We start from the raw sequence: 20,736 nt of genomic DNA, 5'->3' as shown, positions 1-20,736 counted from the left end.
CACACCTACTCTGCCCGCCGAATTGTAGTTGATGGAGTTTTCGAGGTTGAGAAGTTCCCTCCATCCTTAAGGCGGCTTCTTGCATTTTAGACTATAGATCTCCATTTGTCTCTGAGCCGCGTTGTTCTTGACGAACTGGTGGAATTCCTTTACATCTTTGTTGCTAGCCCAAAAAGACATACCTACCATGCCCCCGCCCTGTCGAGAACATCCTTTGACCATTGAAGTTGTTCTTAAGGGGTATTTTCTTTGCCTGAGGGTTGGGCATAGCTCCCCCCAACCAACGACCGATCTTCTGTCTGAATATCACGAACGTTAGATGAAGCACGAAGAGGCGTGATGATAACAACCTTTTCCAACATAACCTCCGCGTCTTGATCCCCCATGTCATCTACATCTGCCCACTGATCTAAAGAATTGTTGCTTTGACTGTCTTCGCTTAGAGGATCCTTCGATTCTTTGTCATTGCATTCCTCCGAGTCCGAATCAGTCGAGATCGCTTTCGAACCGTTTATCTCTACTTCAGATATCTGTAATAGAGCATTGGCACCCGAGGTGACTTGTAACTTTGAGGGAACTTGGAAAGAAGCTACTTGCATTTGAAAGGGTTGACGAAAAGATTGATTTTTTAAAGGGCAAAACCTCCCACGTGGTGTGACTTATGGCATGAGCGGGAGGTGATTGTTTTTCTATAAGTATAGGTGAAAGGATTAACGCCTTAGACAATGAATCATTATGCATCATCCACACGTCCCCCATCAGTCCATCATCTGAGCGGAAGCCTTCCTCCCCTAGAGATGTGTCTAGAGCCAAATTCACCGCCACATCCAGAATGCCGTCCATCGATTATTGAAGCGAGGTTGAGAGCGGCGTGTCCACCATTGCGTTGTTGAATAAGCTAAAGCACCTTACCTTTAGACACATTGCCTCCCAAGCCACTAAGAAATGTTGAGCCTCATCACAAGCTGTCAACCCTCGAGCTCTTTTTACATTAGGTTCATTTTCTGAGCCAGTAGCGTCTCAATTTGGGTCCGCATTACCTTCAAGTTCTCTTATGGCACACCCAACCAAAATCGAGTCGACCTCATTCTTCCTTGTCTCACCTACCCTTTCCTTGTTTATATCTTCTTGAGACGTCACCTCTACACCAATCGGTGCTTCGCTGGAATAAGAGGGTTGTGCTCCATCTTCCGTTGGCTGAGGTTGACTCTGAGAGCCTATCAGAGACACTTTCTCCCTATTGCCCCATATAACACCCCACCTAGGAATAAGACTCCTTTTCTCCTCTCTTTCCACCCTAATAAACAACAAATCATCCCTCACTGCAATCTTAATAAAAGCAGGAACTTTCGACGACCTTTTCTTCCTGATGAGAAGCCTAGCCCCACCCATCTCATCTCCTTTTTTCAGTGGCCTCATCGATAGAGATAACCTCCCCCATAATAGATCCAACCTCCATGAAGAAATCTGTAAACCACAGATCCAAGGGAATCCCCCAAACTGCAAACCATGCCCCATCATATCCAAATGGAGAATGTTCTGACCATTTCCTCGGGCACTCTACTAGACCATTTATGTGAAGGTTCCTTGCAAAATACAGTTCTCCATATTCACTTTGGGTCAGACACTTTATCCATACCTCATTGGCATCAATTGGTTGTCTTGAAATCACATTCCTTCATATCGCACGAATCAACCAAGTGTTTACTTGCGATAAAGTGCTTCGTGATAGCAATTAGGGACCATTATAGCGAACTCCATGATTTCTGTATTGCCTCTGACATTACTCGAATCACCCGATTCTCTTCTTCTTACTCTGTCCACACCCATTCCCCACCAACCTCTTTTTCCTCTCCTCCCTTTTTTCTTCAATTCCCGTTCACTCTCGTTACCACATCTCTGAAGGAGGTCAGATGACTAGTTACTCTCCCATTACCTTCCTCCCCTTTTAAGATATTCGAGTTCTCTTTCACTCCCCTACGTACCCCCTTTCCTCCTTGCTCTATTCGTCCTTCATGAGCTGTAATACTGGCCTGACTGACTTCTTTGATTTCCACTTTCAGTCCGAAATGTGCTTTCAACTTATGGCCCTCGAAACCTTCTCCGTGCAAGAGCTGAACCGCTTTCTTGATCTCCTCCTGTTCGCTCATCCGCACAAAAGCGAACCCCTGATAAGAACCTGTCATCCTATCCTTAGGTATAATCACTTCCATGACTATACCCACCTTTCCGAAAACCCTCGAATAATTGATGGGCATCCATCCATTAGGGAATCGGAGACGTACAGGCTCAGGTACTTCGACAGACTTTCTTACTTATTTTTTTCCAGTCCGATTCCCCTTTCTCTTGACTTGTTCTAGAGTCCTCCCGGAGTGTCCTCTGACTCCCCAGAGTCAACGGAGATGGCGTCCTCAACCCCCATCATTGACTTACCTTTCCCATTCGAACATCTTGCCCCCGTATCGCCACTAGCTGACGATTCCGACGTAACACCCCCATTTCTATCTTTTACTCACCATTGACTCATTCTCGTCCCCTGGGGAGAAACTTACACTCCCCAACACCATAAATTTTATTGTTATGAGCTTGTTTGGTTGCTACCCTCAGGCTGTCTAGGATTTAAAAAAAAAAAAAAGAAAAAAAGAAAGAACGGCTGAAAAAACACAAGAGACTCTCTCTCTCTCTCTCTCTCTCTCTCTCTCTCTCTCCCTAGGAGTTGGACCCTTTCAATATTTGAAGATAGACTTGAAGCAAGGAAGATTCAATTCAGTCACTTTAATCAAATTTATTCTACCCCCCAATGGCAAATGTCCTCTTCCATGTTGATAGTTTCCTCTCAAATATTTCAATCACCAAGTTCCATAAATGCTTTGCCCCCTTCCCAATATATAGAGGAAGACTCAAATATGTGGATGGGAACGACCCCTGCCTACACCCAAACACTCCAGCTAGAGCACACACTTCCTCCCTAGATAGCCCTATTCCTAACACTTCAGGTTGTTGAATATTCACTCTTAAGCCTGACACCTCTTTGAAACTAAATATAGCTTTCTGAAGATTGTCTGCTTGAGTGGCATCTGCCTCATAGAATATAAATTGTGTTGTTGACAAAATTGAAGATTTGACACTTGGAATTCCCCTCCATCTACCTTGAAGCCGCTAAAAGGACATTCAATTATCCCTTTGTTCAACGTACGATTCAAAGCTTCAGCCACCACTACAAAAAGGAACAAAGATAGAGGATCCCTTTTGTCTTAGACCTCTAGCCGACTGGAAGAACCCCTTGGGAGAACTGTTAACTAAAACTGAGAACTTGGCCGAGCTCGCACACTCCTAAAACTAACTTCTCCACTTTTCTCCACATCCAATCGGGCTCAACATATAATCCAGAAAGGGCCAATCTCCGTGATCGTATGCTTTTTCCAAATCTAACTTGCAAACAAAACCACTTTTCCCCTCCCTTTGACACGAATTATTAATTTCATGGGCAATCAATGGGCTATCGAAAAATTGCCTTCCTTCCACAGAAGCCCCTTGCACCTTGGATATGATTCATGGTTTGCCATAACGGCTGTTACGGGGCCGTATCGACTGTTACATAGCTGTAATGCCAACTGTTACGCATTACAGGGTCATAATGGCCAGTATGGAAAAATGACCCATATTTGCTGTAACGGCCTTGTAATGGTCCATTATGGGGCTGATAGACGGGTTTTTTTTTTTCCAAAAAGAAAAAGAGATTGCAACGGCTGTTACAGTCCGTATCATAGCGATAATGGTGGTGGTCATTACAACCACTGTTTCCATTACAGCACGCCTTGATATGATTCAACCCAGAATGACTCAAAACCTAGAAGTGAAGACCTTAGCCACGATCATATATGGAGCACCTATGAAATTGATAGGCTAGAAATCTTTTAAACTATCTGCCCCTTCTTAGGAATTGACAAAATAAAATGGTTCCCAATTCCGCTGAAAAATTGTAATTTTTTTCAAAACTCACTAATGAAGCCCATCATGTCCTTTTTAGCCCTTTCCAATTCTTGGATTGCTATCTTTACCTCCTCTTCTCTGGACATCACCTCAAACCCCAAGTTATCTAACTTGGTCTAATGATTTCTAGACGTGAGAGCAATCATTGTAAAAACCCATTATAGCCTTGCAAACCTTCATTTTACCCTTGATTCTGATCCCATCCACCAACTACACTTTTAATTCTATTGGCTTGTGCTCTTGCACTAGCTAAACCGTAAAAGGACTTGGTATCATTATCCCCCTCCTTGAGCCAAGTTGCTCTCGAACGTTGGTTCCATTTAATTTCCTCCTTCAAAAGATTTTTGTAATCTACCTGAAGAATATGCCTATGATCCCATTCTTCTTACGATAACCTCGACTCTTCTTCGTTGATATTGAGCATTTGGATCCTCTTCCAATACACTATCCAGTTCATTCTCTATTGCAAAAAATCTCTTCCCCTTTAGAAGGTGTAATTTTTGGAAAAGAATAAAACCCAGATGGCCCGTTATATCAAAAGAAGCCCACCATCCCATGACTTGATCAATAAAACCTATCACCTCAAGCGAGATGCTAATTCAGATATGAAAGGTCTCGGCCCCCAACTTCCCATCTCCACTTCGAGCAAATTTGGAAAATGGTGAGAAATAAGTTGAGGTAACCCCATTGACAAGTTAATGGAAATTTATCGATCCAACTTGCCGATGCTAAAAACTGATCTAACTTTGATTGAATAGGCTTAGCTTGGCCATTTGACGGTGCAAATCTGACTTTCCCCATCGACAATTCTAGTTGCCCCAAAATGCTGGGAGAATAAGATATATGGGTTTTGCTGATTTCCCAACCTTTGTAGGGATGTTAGCAATGTCGCCAAACCTTTTAAAATGACATGTGGGATGCACAATCATCAATCGGGACAGTTCATTCAATAGTACCATAGGGAAGAAACCATGGTGCAAGAATCTGGCCAATTGGATGATCCTAATCCTTTGAATGAGGGGCAGTTTTAACAACCATCCATTGTTTACGAGCCATAGATCACGTGGTTAGAATCATCAAACCAAAGTGCTGCTCTGGAATCATAACCAATACAAAGTGGGATCTATCAAATAGATGTTTCAAGATGATGATTCAACCTATTCTGTTTCTCCACTCAATCTCAACTGTCCATTTTTCATGCTATTGATCAGATGTTTAGAATTGTACAAGGAGTTATGCACCATGGCTTGCGCCTAGTTGTATGAATGAACGAAAGGTTCATTCATTGATTGGACGTCCCATGTGTCTTTAAAAGGTTCAGGGACATTGCTAATGTCACCATAATTGTAAGCACCAAGTAACCACTTGGTACTGAACTATGACTCTACCTTAAACTCCTAATATTTTAATAATTTTGACTGCTGGTAAGTCTCCTAAAGTTACTAAACATGGATTGTAAGGTACCCAATTTGAATTTTACTCACATATACTTCTAAAGTTCCTAAACTTCTTCGAAAAGTCTCTTTAAATGAATTTTATTCAAATTTCACACAGATGTGTGTCTGTGTGTTTCAAATCTTGGCTTTTCCAAGCTTCCCCTAAGAGTGAGCCCCAATGTGAGTAAAATGTTAAAGATAAAATTGGCTTGGTTTGGCCATTTACTATGAAAACTAGAGGTTACCTTGGATTGCAAGACCTTGGTTAGGGTCGAAGGACATGAAATGAAGATGTTGGGAGTCCTATAAAGTTGGTTCAAGGTGTTGAGATGAATGATGAAGGCTTGTTAACTTATCAAGGCAATCCTTAGGAATGATTGGTGAAACATGATTTAGAAAACTTATCCTATATAGCTAGGCAATGATTTGAAATTACCAATGCTCGTATTTGTGGCTTCTTGATTGATATTCAAAGCTAATTCCTCGTATGCATGCATTACTGTTTTATTGTAGCATTTAGTTGTCTTTCAATGTCATGGTTGCAGTGTTTACCAAGCAAACAAACTTGGTGTTTGCATGGCATGGAAAAGCAACCCACATTAAGCACACTAGTGTGTTGCCATATCTTCTGCCCCAAATAGTCGTCGAGATAAATTAACTTTGATGTGTCAACTCAGCCTTGGGAAACACGAACACCCAAACATATGATTACTATAATTGGTGAATATTTTTTCACGTGTGGCTTGTCCAAATGGGTTAGTAACACAATTTGTATCTTAAAGGGTTGATAACTCAATATGCATCCAAACGGGTCACCAACTTTTACTGAGCATCAGTGAAACGTTTTTTTTTTTTTTTTTCCCTTCCTAGCGCTTATGAACTTCTCACCGGCTAGTTCTATTCTCCCAACCCATTTTGTTTTCTTGCTGTTCCCATTTGGTGAATGCTGTATTAAATAAATCCTTGCAGTTGCAGGTAACTATGCCTTCCATCAAAAATTTTGAAATTAGATTGTGCTTTTTTATTTTGAAATTTTACTTTCATTTACTAGTACGCTACTTTTGCACTGTCTTATATGCTTCTAACCTCAGTAATTTATTTCTGCTAGCTTGAAAACACTGTCAGGCTCTTGTTGGAGTTGGAACCTGATTCAGACCCTTTGTGGCACTATCTAAATTTACAGGTCTGCAGAATTGTTTGTTAAGCTATACCATCAAAATTGTTCTAACTTTTCATTCCCTTGTTTATTCTTCAGATTATATATTGTTTTGTCTATAGCTTAGTCCACTTATTTTTTTTTTCTTGCTTTTTGGTTCATCTATTTGGCAGAATTGCAGGATTCGAGGAATGCTTGAAAATTGTACTTTGGATCACGAAGCACGGTTGGAAGCTTTGCATAATGAGATCCAAGAGAGAGTGCAATCGGATGCACGATGGAGGCAAATCCAACAAAACTTAAACAAGTCTGTAAGTGGTTCATTATAGGTCATCTGAATGTGGCTCTGTTACTGTCTCCTTACATCCTTAGTGTATAATCTGTCTGTGTTTGTATTAGTTAAAATTTCACCACCTGAAATCTATAGGCAGCACCAGTATAGATTTCTAGATGCACCACTGCTACTGTTACTACTACATGCTACTGTTTCATGTACAAGATGGGTTGAGAATCATCCATGATCTATTGAAATGTGCAATCAACATGTGGTGTACTTATTCACAAATCCTCCTTTCAAATTATAGGCTAGTTTGAGAGTGGGTGCTTTTTTTTTTTTTTGGGGGGGGGGGGGGGGGATGATGTGGAGGTGGAGTTGTCCACCAACATTGTTTAGACAATGATGACTCATCCATCACATATGTCAAGCCGTACTATTTATTGTCATTTTTAGACAATGATGACTCAATCACCGACTATGTGGACTATTCATGTAATTCTTGAGAGAATGATGACTCATCCATCATACACGTGGCATTTATATTTGGAATCTGAACTGTTCATTAAATGTGGTGTGTGCGTTTGGAATCCAATCCAACCAAATTGTAAGGCCCATTCTTGGACTTAAACACTGATCTGATCAAACAAGCATAACCATCCATTAGGTGGCTATCAAATGAATGATTAAGAATAAAATGGCCAGGGTCCAAAATAAACAGGTAAGATTGAATGGTTTAGATCGTCTGATGTGTGTGACTTTTGGGCTATGCTCCATTTACAATGGGGCCATGATTTTGACGGTCCTGTTGCTGTCGTCCATGAAGAATGATCATCACCCTTTTATAAATGTTGGCGAACAATCTCATCTGTCTAGTCCTTAAAAGTAAGTAAATGTAACTAAGGGAAGTATGGAGGGAGGGAATATACTGGTGATGGTTCACCACCTCATTTAAATGGACATATGGTAATCTGGAACATCCAAATCATCATACCTACTGAGGATGGAGCATGGCCTGAAATTGTTACTCACCGAGTTGCCCTCACGTCTGAGCATTCAATTTTGTGGATATTAATATGAAGGTTAAAAATAAAATGTTCAAGGATCCCGATTTAATTGGTGAAACGAGATGGAGCTCATACAATTTAGTCTGCTATGCTCAATCTCTGATGGGGCCCACAGTTTCGATTTGTCTAGATTGTTGTTCATGCGTAACATGCTTATGGTGGATGAGTCACGACCATTTTCAAAATGGTGGTAATTCTATTGCAACTATCTTGTCCTTTCTAAATATTTCTACAGGTATAATGGTTATGTCTTTTGATCAATGCATCTTTTTGGTAAAGCTTGATTCACATTGGGTTCAAGGGCATATGAGATTAGTGCAAATGCTTATCCTCAGATTAGTGCAAATGCTTTCTTTTTCAAGACAACAAAGGGCATATGAGATTAATACGAGAGAGATGTATTTAGACAAAGAGAATTTAATTCAATCTACGAGTTACTATAGAATATCTTCTCTCTTCAACAGGGAGATAAGAGCTTCAAAGAGTATTATTGTGGGGACATCTCGTGCATACGCACGCCCCTCTTACGCATGTACGCAAGGAGGGCCCCACCTTCGATCTGGATCGATGACGACATCTATGGAGGGCCTCCTAGTTAGACGACTGTGTTTTGGTTCCTTGGGGTAGACCTGATCATCATGTGGATCCCATCATTGGATCTTATGATTGTGGCTCACTACCATAGGTGACCTAGGACTTTGAGTTTTGCTTATTACCGTTATTAGGAACATCATGAACGGTTTAGATTGCATTGATTAGTTGTTATTTTTGATTACTTCGTCTTTAAGTAATAGTATGCGCACATGGCGCGACTTTTGAGGTGTAGGTTTTTATTATAAATAGGCACCCCTTGTAGTCTTTTTTTCTCAATGAAGATTAATAAAAATGCTGCATTTTCTGCTCCTCTAAATTTCTGAGTTGTGGAGATTCAAGGTGCGAAACCCTCCCTTCCTCGAAGGGTTCAATACCGTGGTGCGAAGCCACAGGTATCATAATTCACCCCCATCTTCTTCCATCCATATTTCTCCTCCTACAATCATCTACGCTTCAAATCCATCCTCTATTGCAGCCGTTTTTCTCTCTACAACATATTTTCAGAATCTGGCCTTGCAGGAGGGCTGAAACTTTGGCGGAGCACCACACACAAATCGTGCATTAGATTGAGCTGAGATTTGGGGGTTTTGGAGTCCATCTCTGGCCGAACAGGGCTAAGGTGGCATTTTTCTGAATAGTGGGCCCCACACACGTGCGGCCGGGATTACACACACGTGCGTCTGGGCCATTGTTGCTGTCAACACGTGCGGTACTTCTCTGGTTCGTATCTCTCCTCTCTGTCACTCCTCTTTCACCCAAATTCCTAAATCTAACCCTAAATTACTCAAATCCTCAATTTTATGCACTTTCTTCAACCTTAAGGCTCCCCGAATTGAAATTTCTGAATCCCTTAGATTGGGGGAATTATTTTTGTGCATGTGTGGATGAATTTACCCTCCTTTGATTCTTGTTTGGTCTATAATTTTGATTGATCTGACCCTAGCATGTGTAGGCCTGGACCCACATAAGATTCCCCTAGATTGAGTGTTTGAACTTTTGTGTGGGATGTGGAATTTTGTGTAATTGTTTATGAACTAGTGTGATCTAAAGCTTGAAAATTTTGCACATCATACTTGAATTTCATGTCCTGCATCAATTATTCAGCCTTAAGAGGCACGTGGAAAGAACTGAACTTATACCATCTCTTGTCCTCTGATTATGAGATTGAGACGATTGAGAGAGGAATTTCGTGTTGCTAAATTCCTCTATAGTTTTTTTTTTTTCCTAAGTTCTAGCCTGTCTGAGCTTAGCTCCTTGGAGGTAGTGAGATCCCATCGATCACCGAGGCATTCACTTGCGTTTAATGTGCGGTAAATGTATAGAGTTCACCTTCATTAGATCATTCTGCATTCATTTCTACATCCGGTAGAGGAGATGGGGGAAGTCGTGGTCATTTTGGTGGTAGAGATCTAGGGAGAGGTCGCTTTAGAGAGAAGTAATTGGGAAGGCCATTGTACAAATTTCAGTGGCAACCGCGGTCGTGGTCATGGTAATTAGCAGTGCACTCATTGTGGTCTTAGTAACCACATAACTGATATGTGTTGGGACTTTATTGGTAAGCCTACTTGGGTGAATCATGTTCGTTCTTCTGATGATGGCATCGGTGGTTGTGTCTCCAAGCCTGTCTCATCTGTTTATGAGCCTAGTACTATAGGTGATATAATTATACTGTTCAAGGAAGAATATTCCACACTTCTGAAGGATTGTCCCACTCGTACATCATCACCCATAACTACTCTCACGTGGTCAGGTGTCATTTGTCTTGCATCGTCTAATAGTGTTCCTAAGGTCATTGACTTAGGAGCTTCCGGTCGTATGACTCGTAAGTATAGTGTATTGTCTCGGTTAGTACGGTTGTCCATTTCTTCTATCACATTAGTAGATGGTATTTTAACTCTCTTGCCTGGGTTGGATACTAGTCCTACCGCATCGCTTTCATTGTCATCGGTACTTTACATTCTTAAATTACCTTTGAGTTTATTATTTGTGAGTAAGTTAACGAAATCGTTGCATTATTCTGTTAGATTTTATTTTTCTTATTGTGAATTTCAGGATCTAAAGACAGGGAGGATGATTGATGGAAGACATGAAGTGAATGCCCTCTTTTACGTCGATAGTGAAGTAATTGGAGTTGGATTATGGATAGATATCTCTCAACATGAGTGGCATTCTAGGCTTGATCATCCTTCCTTTAGTAGTTTGAAGAGTCTCGTTCCATCTTTGTCACATGTGTTTAGATTAGAGTGTGAGGCTTGTGAGTTGAGTAAGCACCATAAAGTGTCGTTTATTCCTCTTGTGGACAAGCGAAATGATAAACTTTTTGATTTAGTACCTAATATTCAGGGTGTAGTTCATCTTATTGGTTTATTTGCTTTCAAGTACTTTGATATTCTTGTGGATGTTTATTCTTGTATGACAGTTATATTCGATGAAGGATAGCTCAGAAGTGTTTTCTTGTTTTAAAGAATTTCATATGGAAGCACAAAATCAAATCAATTCTAAGGTTTGTGTTCTACGTTCAGATAATGCCAGGAAATATTATCTCATGACTTTAACTCATGTCTTTCATCTCATGATATTATTCACCAAACTTCATATACACATACACCACAACAAAATAGGGTAGCTGAACGTAAGAACCATCATTTTCTTGAAGTTGTTAGAGTGTTGTTATTGAATATGAAGGTTCCGAGAATATTTTGGAGTGATTCAGTTTTTATCTGCGTGCTACCTAATAAATTGGTTGCCTTCATTGGTCCTAGATGGAAAGTCACCTCTGTCTATCTTGTGTTCTCAAATTCCTTCCTATTCTATTTGTCCAAGGGTCTTCGGTTGTGTATGTTTTGTTCATTAGCTTGATCATGTTCTTGACAAGTTTGTTCCAAGAGCTAAGTATATTTTTCTTGGGTACTCCCATACCTAACAGGATACAAATGTTATAATTCTATCTCCGAGAGGCGTTGTGCTAGCTGACGTTACTTTCTTTGAACAAAGTCTATAGTTGCTCGAGAAAGGAAAGTCCTAATAGTTTGAAGAGAACTCTATAACTACTCTCCCATTGTACCTGATATTATTACTCAAGTTGGGGAGATGTCTGTACAACTTGCAAATTGGCCTTTGCAGGTTTACTCCAAATGTTTCAAACGTGCAAATGGAGTACATACGAGCGTGACTTCTTCCAGTCCTGATTTGTCAGGAATATCATCATTCTTCTGAGTCCTTGGTTACACCATCAGATGAAGGTAATTTACCTATTGCTTTTCATAAGGGTATCCGTTAATGCACTTAGTCTTGTATTTCCAACATTGTTTTCTTTCAGTTGTTCTCCTTCATTTTGATAATTTTCTGTCTCTGTCGTCTGTGTCTATTCCTCGTTCCTAGGAGGAGGCTCTGATTTGTTATGGGTGGAAACGTGTCATGGAAGAAGGGATGACCACATTCTATCAAAATCAAACTTGGATATTAGCTAAATTACTTGTTGAAAAGCTTGTAGTTGGATACAAATGATTGTATATGGTAAAATACAATCCTTATGGCTCGTTGGATCATTTAAAAACCTGGTTAGTTGTCAAAAGGTTCTCTTGGACTCTTTGACTTGACTATTTGGAGATATTCTCACTTGTGACAAAGCATCACTCTGTATGTGTGATTATTTCATGGTTTTGAATATCGGTATCGGTGGGTGTATTGGCCCAAGCAAAAAATGAAACAGTACGAGCATTGCATATCGATATTGGTCCACATCAGACAATATCGGCCCGTAGCGGTCGATTTTTTTAAGCCAAAGAATTAAGGAAAATATCAGGAAAAAAAAAAGAAAATAATAAGATATTCAAGAATCAATCTTTTTTTTTTTTTTTTTTTGGACATGCATATGATGGCGTTTTTGTATTTTGGACATGCATATGATGGTTTATCAGACTATTCTTTGATAAAAATGTTGTTTGTCGGTTTGACTTGTTGAAGGTCAACTAAATGGGCCCTAATTGAACACAAATCAAGCATGGTTTGGCAAACTAGGGCCTAGTGCATTGAAATACAACAAACGGAAGATAAAAATATCAAAAAGAAAGTGAAGGTTTACCACTCTCCGATTTTTCCCATAAATGGTCCACTTTGCTTCGATTTGTCGAATCTCATTCAAATAATTTGTTTTGATCTGAAAATAGGTCTAGATCTAATCTAAAATGAGTTTTTAAGCTTCTTCCATGATTTAAATGAAAAAAAGAAGAAGAGGAGATGAGTGAAATTTTGAAAAAATAATAATTTTAAATAGGGCTTTTATGGCCGTCTCGGCCGATATGGGCAGATACTGGTCAGTTTTTTCGTATCAGGTCCATACGACCATGTATCGCATATCATCTCATGCTGATATGAATACGATACTATAGTGTTGGCCGGTACGATACTAATATTCATATCTATGGATTGTTTTCATCTTTGCTATAAAATAGTGAAAAGGGAGATGGAATAAAGAAGAATAAAGGGAGAGGAGGAGAATGGGCTGAAGTTAACCAGCCCCCTTGTTTTATATTACTGAAGTTTCATAATTACAAAATTTTCATTAATAAAAAGACAAAAATCTCCTCTCTGTCCTAGACCAAAGTAACCATCTAAGTGGGCCTATGTAGGCCCGTATCACATTTAATCACTTTTATTAACACTTCCCCTTAACATGGAGCATATACATTATCTACGCCATGCTTGGAATATATACGTGTAGCTAAGATTGAACTTATGGAGTAGTGATTTTGCCACTGCAAACTTTCTCATGTATGAAGTGGCAATTGTCTTTGATGTGTTTAGTTCTTTCGTGATAGACTGGATTGTTTGCTATGTGTGAAGTAGCCTCATTGTCTCAAAATAACTGCATAGGTATGTGCACTGTAAATCTCATTTCTTGATCCCCATCAAGTACTTATTGGAGGTATGAGTTATTGTTTCATACTTTGCTTTGGCACTGGATTGTGTCATGGGTCACCACACTTTGCTTCTTGTTCTTCCATGCGATTAGATTTCCTTCCACAAATGTATAATATCAAATAGTGGATTTTCTATCTACTAAGGAACCTACTCAGTTTGCATCTGAATATCCTGTGACCTGAAGATGACAATTTTATTTATACAAAATTCCTTGACCTGGTGCTTCGTTGAGGTAATGCAAAATTTGAATTACTATTTCCATGTGAGGTATTCTTAGAGAACTCATGAATTGACTTACACGCTCTTTACATATGATATGTCTGGTCGAGTGATAGTTAAGAAAATAAGTTTTCCAACCAATCTTCTGTACCTCCCAAAATCTTCCACTGCGTCTCCTTGATCACTTAGAAGCTTGTGATTAGGCTTCATTGGAGTGCCAACTGGCTTGATCCCAAGAAGTCCTATCTCCATGAGTAAATATAGAACAAATTTCTGTCGAAATAGATTAACTCTTTCTTTGGATCTGGTTACTGGTATACCAAGGAAGTATCGTAGATGACCCATATCTTTTTGTCAGAAAACGTTGTTGAAGATACTTCTTAGTTCTTGTGTAAAATTCATCGATGCTTGCATATCAAGCAACCATATAAAGTGTCTAACTCTCTTATTTTAATCATAATATCCCCCATCTCTACCCAAAATTACATTCTTATTGTAAGACTGTAACTTCGTGGGACCTTCCGTACGCTTCAACTTTGATACCGGCATATTCCTGGTGGACCGAATCAATGAGTTTTGATCACGTCCCTATTTTAGTACCACAACACCTTGAGACTTGTACCCTAGCGACCGCGCGGGCGCTACGATTCCAATGCCGTGCTGCATGCCCTATTGCGATCCCTAGATTAGAAGTTTGGCACAATCCGAGGTGGGCTGCGCAAAGTACACAGGCCCCACTTCCACAAATCCCAATGTTGCCAAGTCCATCAATTCATGAATCAATCCATCAATCAAGCCATCCATCACTCATGTCTCTCTCTCCCCACTAGTCAAACAGGCCTATATCTTGTTCATGCAACCCATGTCCTTACCCATGCTTAGCCATCATTCTTTCCTTATTTTTCTCTACATTTTATCCCTCCATCTTCTTCTTATTCCCTCCCTATCCTAAAAGTCCTACCACAAAACTCCCTAACTCCCTCTCATTTCTACAATTTTCTAGCAAGTGTAAAGAGAGATTAAGAGAAAGAAAGAACAAGATTAGAAAGAATTAGGGAGAGATTAAGAGAGAGAGAGAAAAGAAAGAAAGATTAGTGAGAGATTAAGAGAAAAGAGAGAACTTGAGAGAGAATTAGGAGGGATCAAGGGGGTAAGAGAGAGAGAAGACAAAAGAGAGATTAAATGAGATTAGGGGTGGAGAGGAGCTTGGTGGACCATCTGATCGCCGATCTAAGTTGATCCAACTGTTCATCCTTCGAAGTGAGTGCATGGGAGGATCAAGACCCTCCCTTTCTTTGTGATCTTTCCATTTTAGTGGGCTCACAAGGGTGGGGCGCACCTTAATCATGTATAGATTGTATGGTGGACCCCATAGTGGCAGGGGCCACCTCGATGGCTGGATCTTTCCTTGCTTTTCTTTCCATTCCTTTTCCCTTTCCCTTTCTTACTTTTGATGATGTTGTGGGGCCCGCAAGTGGGCCATGCTGTTGGAGAACGTGCCCTGAACGCTATCACAGCATGGACCACCTTGTGTGGCCCACCATGATGTTTATTTTCCATCTAACCTATTGAGCATATTGCACATATTTGGATGGTGGGAATACACCGAAAATCAAATTGATGCAAAGTTCCTTGGCCCACCATGTGTTGACCAGTACGATGGATGGAGTAGATATGTTAAGGTGGACCCCACCACCCCTAAACACAACAGAGAAATAGGGAAGGGTAGCAGCCACGGGTGCTGGATGCAAGCAGCATCTTTGGACACTATTGCCCAGCAACAACTCCACCTGGAGGAGTGTCGTCCCCACTCGTGGGACCCACGTTGATGTATGTGTCCCATCCACTTCGTCCATCCGCTTCATTAGACCATTTTGACCATTGGGCCCAAAAATGAAGCAAATCCGGATCTCGGGTAGGTCATACCACAAGCATCAAGGGGTTGGAAGCACCCAACGTCATTACCGACTTTGCATGGGAGGTTTGGAGTGGGTTACCACTCACAAGAGATTTCCAATCTTATTTTGACCGATGGGAACAAAATTTAGGCTGATCCAACCATCAGATGGACCACACCAGAGGCGACAGTGGGGTTGGGAGCACCCCCTCACGTGAGTCATGCGGACGTTGGGTGGGGGCGTCCTAGCCGTGGACCCCACCTTGATGTATATGTTTAATCCACGCCATCCTCCGGATTCTCTAGATCATTTCAAGTTATGGACCGAAAAATGAGGTAGATTCGAGTTTTGAGAGGGCCGCACGGAGGGAAACAAACTCTTGCTGTTAAAACCTTCCAAGGTCTGCTGTGGGGTTCCTGATCATCTAAACCAATCACAATCAAACCCATTGGACACCGCTCGAGTTGGCCTACGCGATGAACGGTGTAGATCATCCTTTTGGTGCTCGCTTTGATGGTGTGTCACCAAAACAAACAAATAATATAATAAAGAAGTAAAGAATCAATAGTAGGCACTATTGCCAGCATCTTGGCAGGCTGATGCCCAGCTTAGGGGCCCACTCTTGGATCACTCCATGATGTATCTGTCTTATCCACTCCGTTCATCCATCTTGCTAGATCATTTTATCCTATGGGCCAAAAATTTGGCCGATCCATATCTTAGGTGGGCCACGCCGTAGGAAACAATGAAGGCAATGATGTCTATTGTTAAAACCTTCCTTAGGCCTCTCTGCTGTTTATTTCCCAGCTCACCAGGGTTGTGGGGACCATTTTAGAGTCCCGCTATGTGTTGGCTACTCTACCGTCCATCTTGGTAGGGGCGTGGGGCTTGGATTTAAGTGGGCCACATCGTGAAAACAGAGTGGTTGAGTGCTTGCCATTGGAAATCTTCATAGGCTCACTGTAATGTTTAATTGTTATCCAACCTGACCGAGGGGCCCGACATGGTTCCACCTTGATATATATGTTCTATCCAAACCGTACATCTGTTTTTTAATCTCCTTTATTTGTGCAGGCTCAAGTGTAGGGCCGATTCTAGTGTCAAGTGGGCCATGCCACACAGACCTTTACATTTCTAGTGGGGCCTTCTTTTCGGATCCCACTCTTTGTATATGATGTGCCAATTAAGGACGATTATTGCTTGATATGTCTTATAACATGCTAGTGTACTTGGCCTGATAGGACACACTAATAACATGCTTAGTGTAATGAAATCATGCCTAGTTATATGCTCATATGCATCATTTGTATGCAGTGTTGTCATGTGCGATCGCACATTCGCATATGCGCACACATGTGCACAAATCGCATATGCGACAGTGGCATATGCGATCACTGCACATATGCGATAATATGCGCATATGCCACATGTCCGATAATATGCGATCGCATATTTGCCCACGGTCAGAAATTTGACCGTTGGAATTTTTTTATTATTTATTTTTAAATCTTGATTTTTTCCTCTATAAAAAGGGATTCTAAGCACTCCAACATGCACTCAAATCTCTCTATCTCTATTTTGCTCTCTTACACTCTCTCTTTCATAATTCCAAGCCCCAAGCTCCACTCCTCCATCCATATTTCTTTCAAGATTGAAGTTTCAATCAAGGGACGAGGACATCCACAAGGATTCAAGAATCAAGTTTCAAGAGACGAGACAACCAAGCTCTCCATCTATTGAACTCTCTTTCTAGTTTCTAATTTTTCCAAGTTATAGTCATAAATTCATAATCATATTCACACAAGAAATCCACCACTCTCTCTTTCTGTCTCATTCTCTCTTAAAGTTTCATAATCACATCCAAGTTCTAAGTTCTAAGTTCTGACATTTTTATTATTATTATTATTTTTTTAATTTATAAGTTTGTTACTTTGTTACAAGTTACAAGTTAAAAGTTAGTGTTGTGTTAGTGACTTAGTTCTAATTCTAACTTCTTCTTTTTGTTTACTATTTGTGTTGATGTTGATTGTTGATGTAGTGTTGAATGTCGAATGTTGATATTTCATATTTGTTAAGTTAATTATATTGTAGAATGTAGAATTGTTGATGAATGATGACTTAATATTTAATTCATTATGTAATTGGTTTTATTTTACTTAAATTAAATGTATTGTAAGGGCCAAGGGCATATAATAATTTATTCATTTTTTTCTTAATTTCTCCCTATTTTTCTGATTATTATTTTTTAAATAAAATAAAAAAATGTGCGACCGCATATGCAATTATGCAATCGCACATGATCGCATATGCGATTTGACAACATTGTTTGTATGCATGTTGCGGATGATGATTGATCATAACATACGCATTTCAGCTTGAGATACTTAGGGGACCCCATATGAGATAGGGTTACCCCACATGATAGCGTGGTACGGGCAGGTTTGGTGCATGACTTAGATGGTATGAATCATGCATTTCACATCCTGTATGTCATGATCACCTTACACCCTAGTGACATCAGGGTTGTGGCCTTCACAGGCATATCGTGGATGTCTGTTTTGGATACCGAAAATATCTGTTCTAACATTAGGGCGTTATGGATGTCCTTGGGTGGAAGTCCCTAAACCCTTGTGGTACTAGTGGGATGTTTTAATGTTAAGACTGAGTGGATACCATGAGTACCTGAGTGCCAAATACTAGTAGGCCGCGTCTCCTACTATGTTGTGGTCGGTTGAAAAGGGGTGTGACCTTATCCGCCCGAGGTTAGGGGGCTGTAAGCTAGGTTGAGTATGACCAACTTGTAAATGTATCCGCTATCGGCGAGCCGGGTGGGCATTGGCATATCACTGACGAAGCGGATAGTGAGGTCTATTCCACTCACTTGGTCCTGCGCACGGTGGGGCGGCAACTGGTGTTGGAGTGTATTAGACCCCGATGATATTTCTATATACAAACTGTACTGATATGTGGACTAGTTGAGGATTGACATGTTTGTGTTGCATCCCTAGCATATGACATTCGAACACGTAGGCCTTGCATTGCATAGCCTTGGTAGGGCTAACAACATTCATGGACTTGGCAGGTTAGCCCTCCATCATCTTCTGCATACTATGATATCTTTATTATTGTCATATGCATTGTGCACACATACACACACTCTATCGAGCTTCGTAGGAAGCTTATGTGCGTTTGTTTACGCTGCAGGTGATGCTAGGGCGTATTGGTAGCATTGAGCCCGGAGCATGATCCTGTTCTTTTAAGTTTTGATTACATCTTGTATTTCCTTTTCTAGCATTCTACTCAAAAGATTATATTAGTAGATATGCGGTGATGATGTTTTGTGACTTGGGTAACCTTGTGGTTTTGCACCTTACAAAAAAAATTCACCCTGAAAATCCTCCTTGTGGGATCACAGGATCGGAACTTGGTGTATGGGAGCTAGGAGCCGAGAATGGGGTACCATGGAGGCTGTCGGCACTGGATTCTGTGGACGAGAATTTTGTGAGCCCGGTTCCCGAGTTTGGGGTGTGACACTTACTTTGCCCTCTCTAGTAGGGCCCAAGATTCTCTCTCTTTATAGATCGATCAAGGGTGGGCAATGACACCACCATTCGATCAACCTTCTCTTCCTCCACAACCGTAACAGAGGCCACAACAGCAACAACAACAAAGTTTCAAGCATAAACTCTTTGACATCGTACAAATGGTGATTTTTTAAAAATATATATTTGCAATGAAATTCTTCTCCCCAAACTGACTCAACCCGACAAACCTGACCCAACCGGAGATGGGTTAGGGTTGAGATATGATATATTGGTTGGGTCTTAGATTGGGTTGGGACATGAGTTGAGCCTTTTTGAGTTCGCGTTGGGTCGGGCCGTGGGTTAACTATTTTGGGGGTCGAGTTTGGCGTGAGTTAATCCTAAACCCAACCTGAACCGCCCAAGTTGAAACCCTATAAATAGCTAGGAAGTGAGAGCATGAGCATGAGTTTAAAATGGGAGCGACATCTTGTTAGAAGGATCCTGCAACTAAGCTTAAAATAGTGGGTATTATAGCATATCAACACGTTTCACAGTTGACATCTTAGGTGACCCATTTTGTAGTAGCCATAGTTCTAAATGTTGGTATTGGTTGGTGTATCGAATTGAACAAAAAATGATACAATATGGCGTCACGTATTAGTATCGAGTCCGTATCGATTAGAAATCCTTTTAATAAAAAAAAAGGAAAATATTAGAAAAATAGGAAAAAAAAATGAGATATCTAAGAATCTATCAAAATTTTTTTTTCCTGTGTTTGATCATATATTCAATGGTGTTCGGACTAGTCTTTGGTGAGAATACTGTCCCGACGGGTTAACCTACGGTAAGGTGTGTTATTGATTTTTTTTGGTATAGATTATTAATGCATGTCAGATATTGATATCATATATTAATAATATGATTATCTATCATCTATTGGACTATTACCTATCAAGAATCAACTATCAACTATGAAGTATGAACCATAGCATAATAATGAAAGTGAAAAACACATGTAAGAACTAATTAACTAAACACATAAATTTACAAATCAACTACCATTCAATAAAAACAATAAAAAATACATGATAATAATTAACTTTAATAAAGTAAAAAAACAATTGAATATGGTTTTTTAATTATTTCCAGAAAATGCCCAAAAGTTCCCACGAAAATAGAAAAAATTAAAGAATGAAAATTTGATCTTAGCACCAAATCGATCACATTCCACTTAAAAAAATGAAAAAAGGAGGCACTTCAATTATTTTTAGAAAATCCTAAAAAAAAATTCTAGGGAAAATAGGAAAAATAAAAATCGAAAAACTTTTTTATTTTTATTTTTATTTTTTATTTTTAAATTATAAGAAAAACTCTATTCATTAGACTGAGATAATTACAAGAGAGATTTCGGGAGGGCCCGAGAACAAAAAGAGACAAGGTCGCGCCTATCGTAAGAAAAGACTAACAAAAAGAAGCTATCTCACTCTCAGGTTGCCAAGCCCTACCTTGTCCAAAAAGAGAAGGCCTTTGGGGATGTAGGGGAGATCCGCCGGAGAGTTGAGAACCTTGCTCAATTGGGTACCACTACCAAGTTTAGCAAGGTTGTCAGCAACCGCATTCGCCTCCCTGGGGGAGTGAGTAATAGATAGTTC

At 40.2% G+C, this 20,736-nt stretch overlaps 1 protein-coding gene across 1 annotated transcript in view; it reads left to right on the top strand.

Annotated features, from left to right (window-relative positions):
- Positions 1 to 20,736, top strand: part of LOC131237396 (exocyst complex component SEC5A-like) — a 140,597-nt gene that overhangs the window by 25,859 nt on the left and 94,002 nt on the right. The window contains exons 8-9 of the mRNA XM_058235131.1: positions 6,538 to 6,612; positions 6,759 to 6,896. Of these exons, the coding sequence (XP_058091114.1) occupies positions 6,538 to 6,612; positions 6,759 to 6,896 (213 nt within the window). The remainder of the gene's footprint in view (positions 1 to 6,537; positions 6,613 to 6,758; positions 6,897 to 20,736) is intronic.

Source organism: Magnolia sinica, chromosome 2 (genome assembly GCF_029962835.1).
Source record: "Magnolia sinica isolate HGM2019 chromosome 2, MsV1, whole genome shotgun sequence".
Classification (NCBI taxonomy): Eukaryota; Viridiplantae; Streptophyta; class Magnoliopsida; order Magnoliales; family Magnoliaceae; genus Magnolia; species Magnolia sinica.
This window is presented reverse-complemented; position numbering and strand designations above follow the sequence as displayed.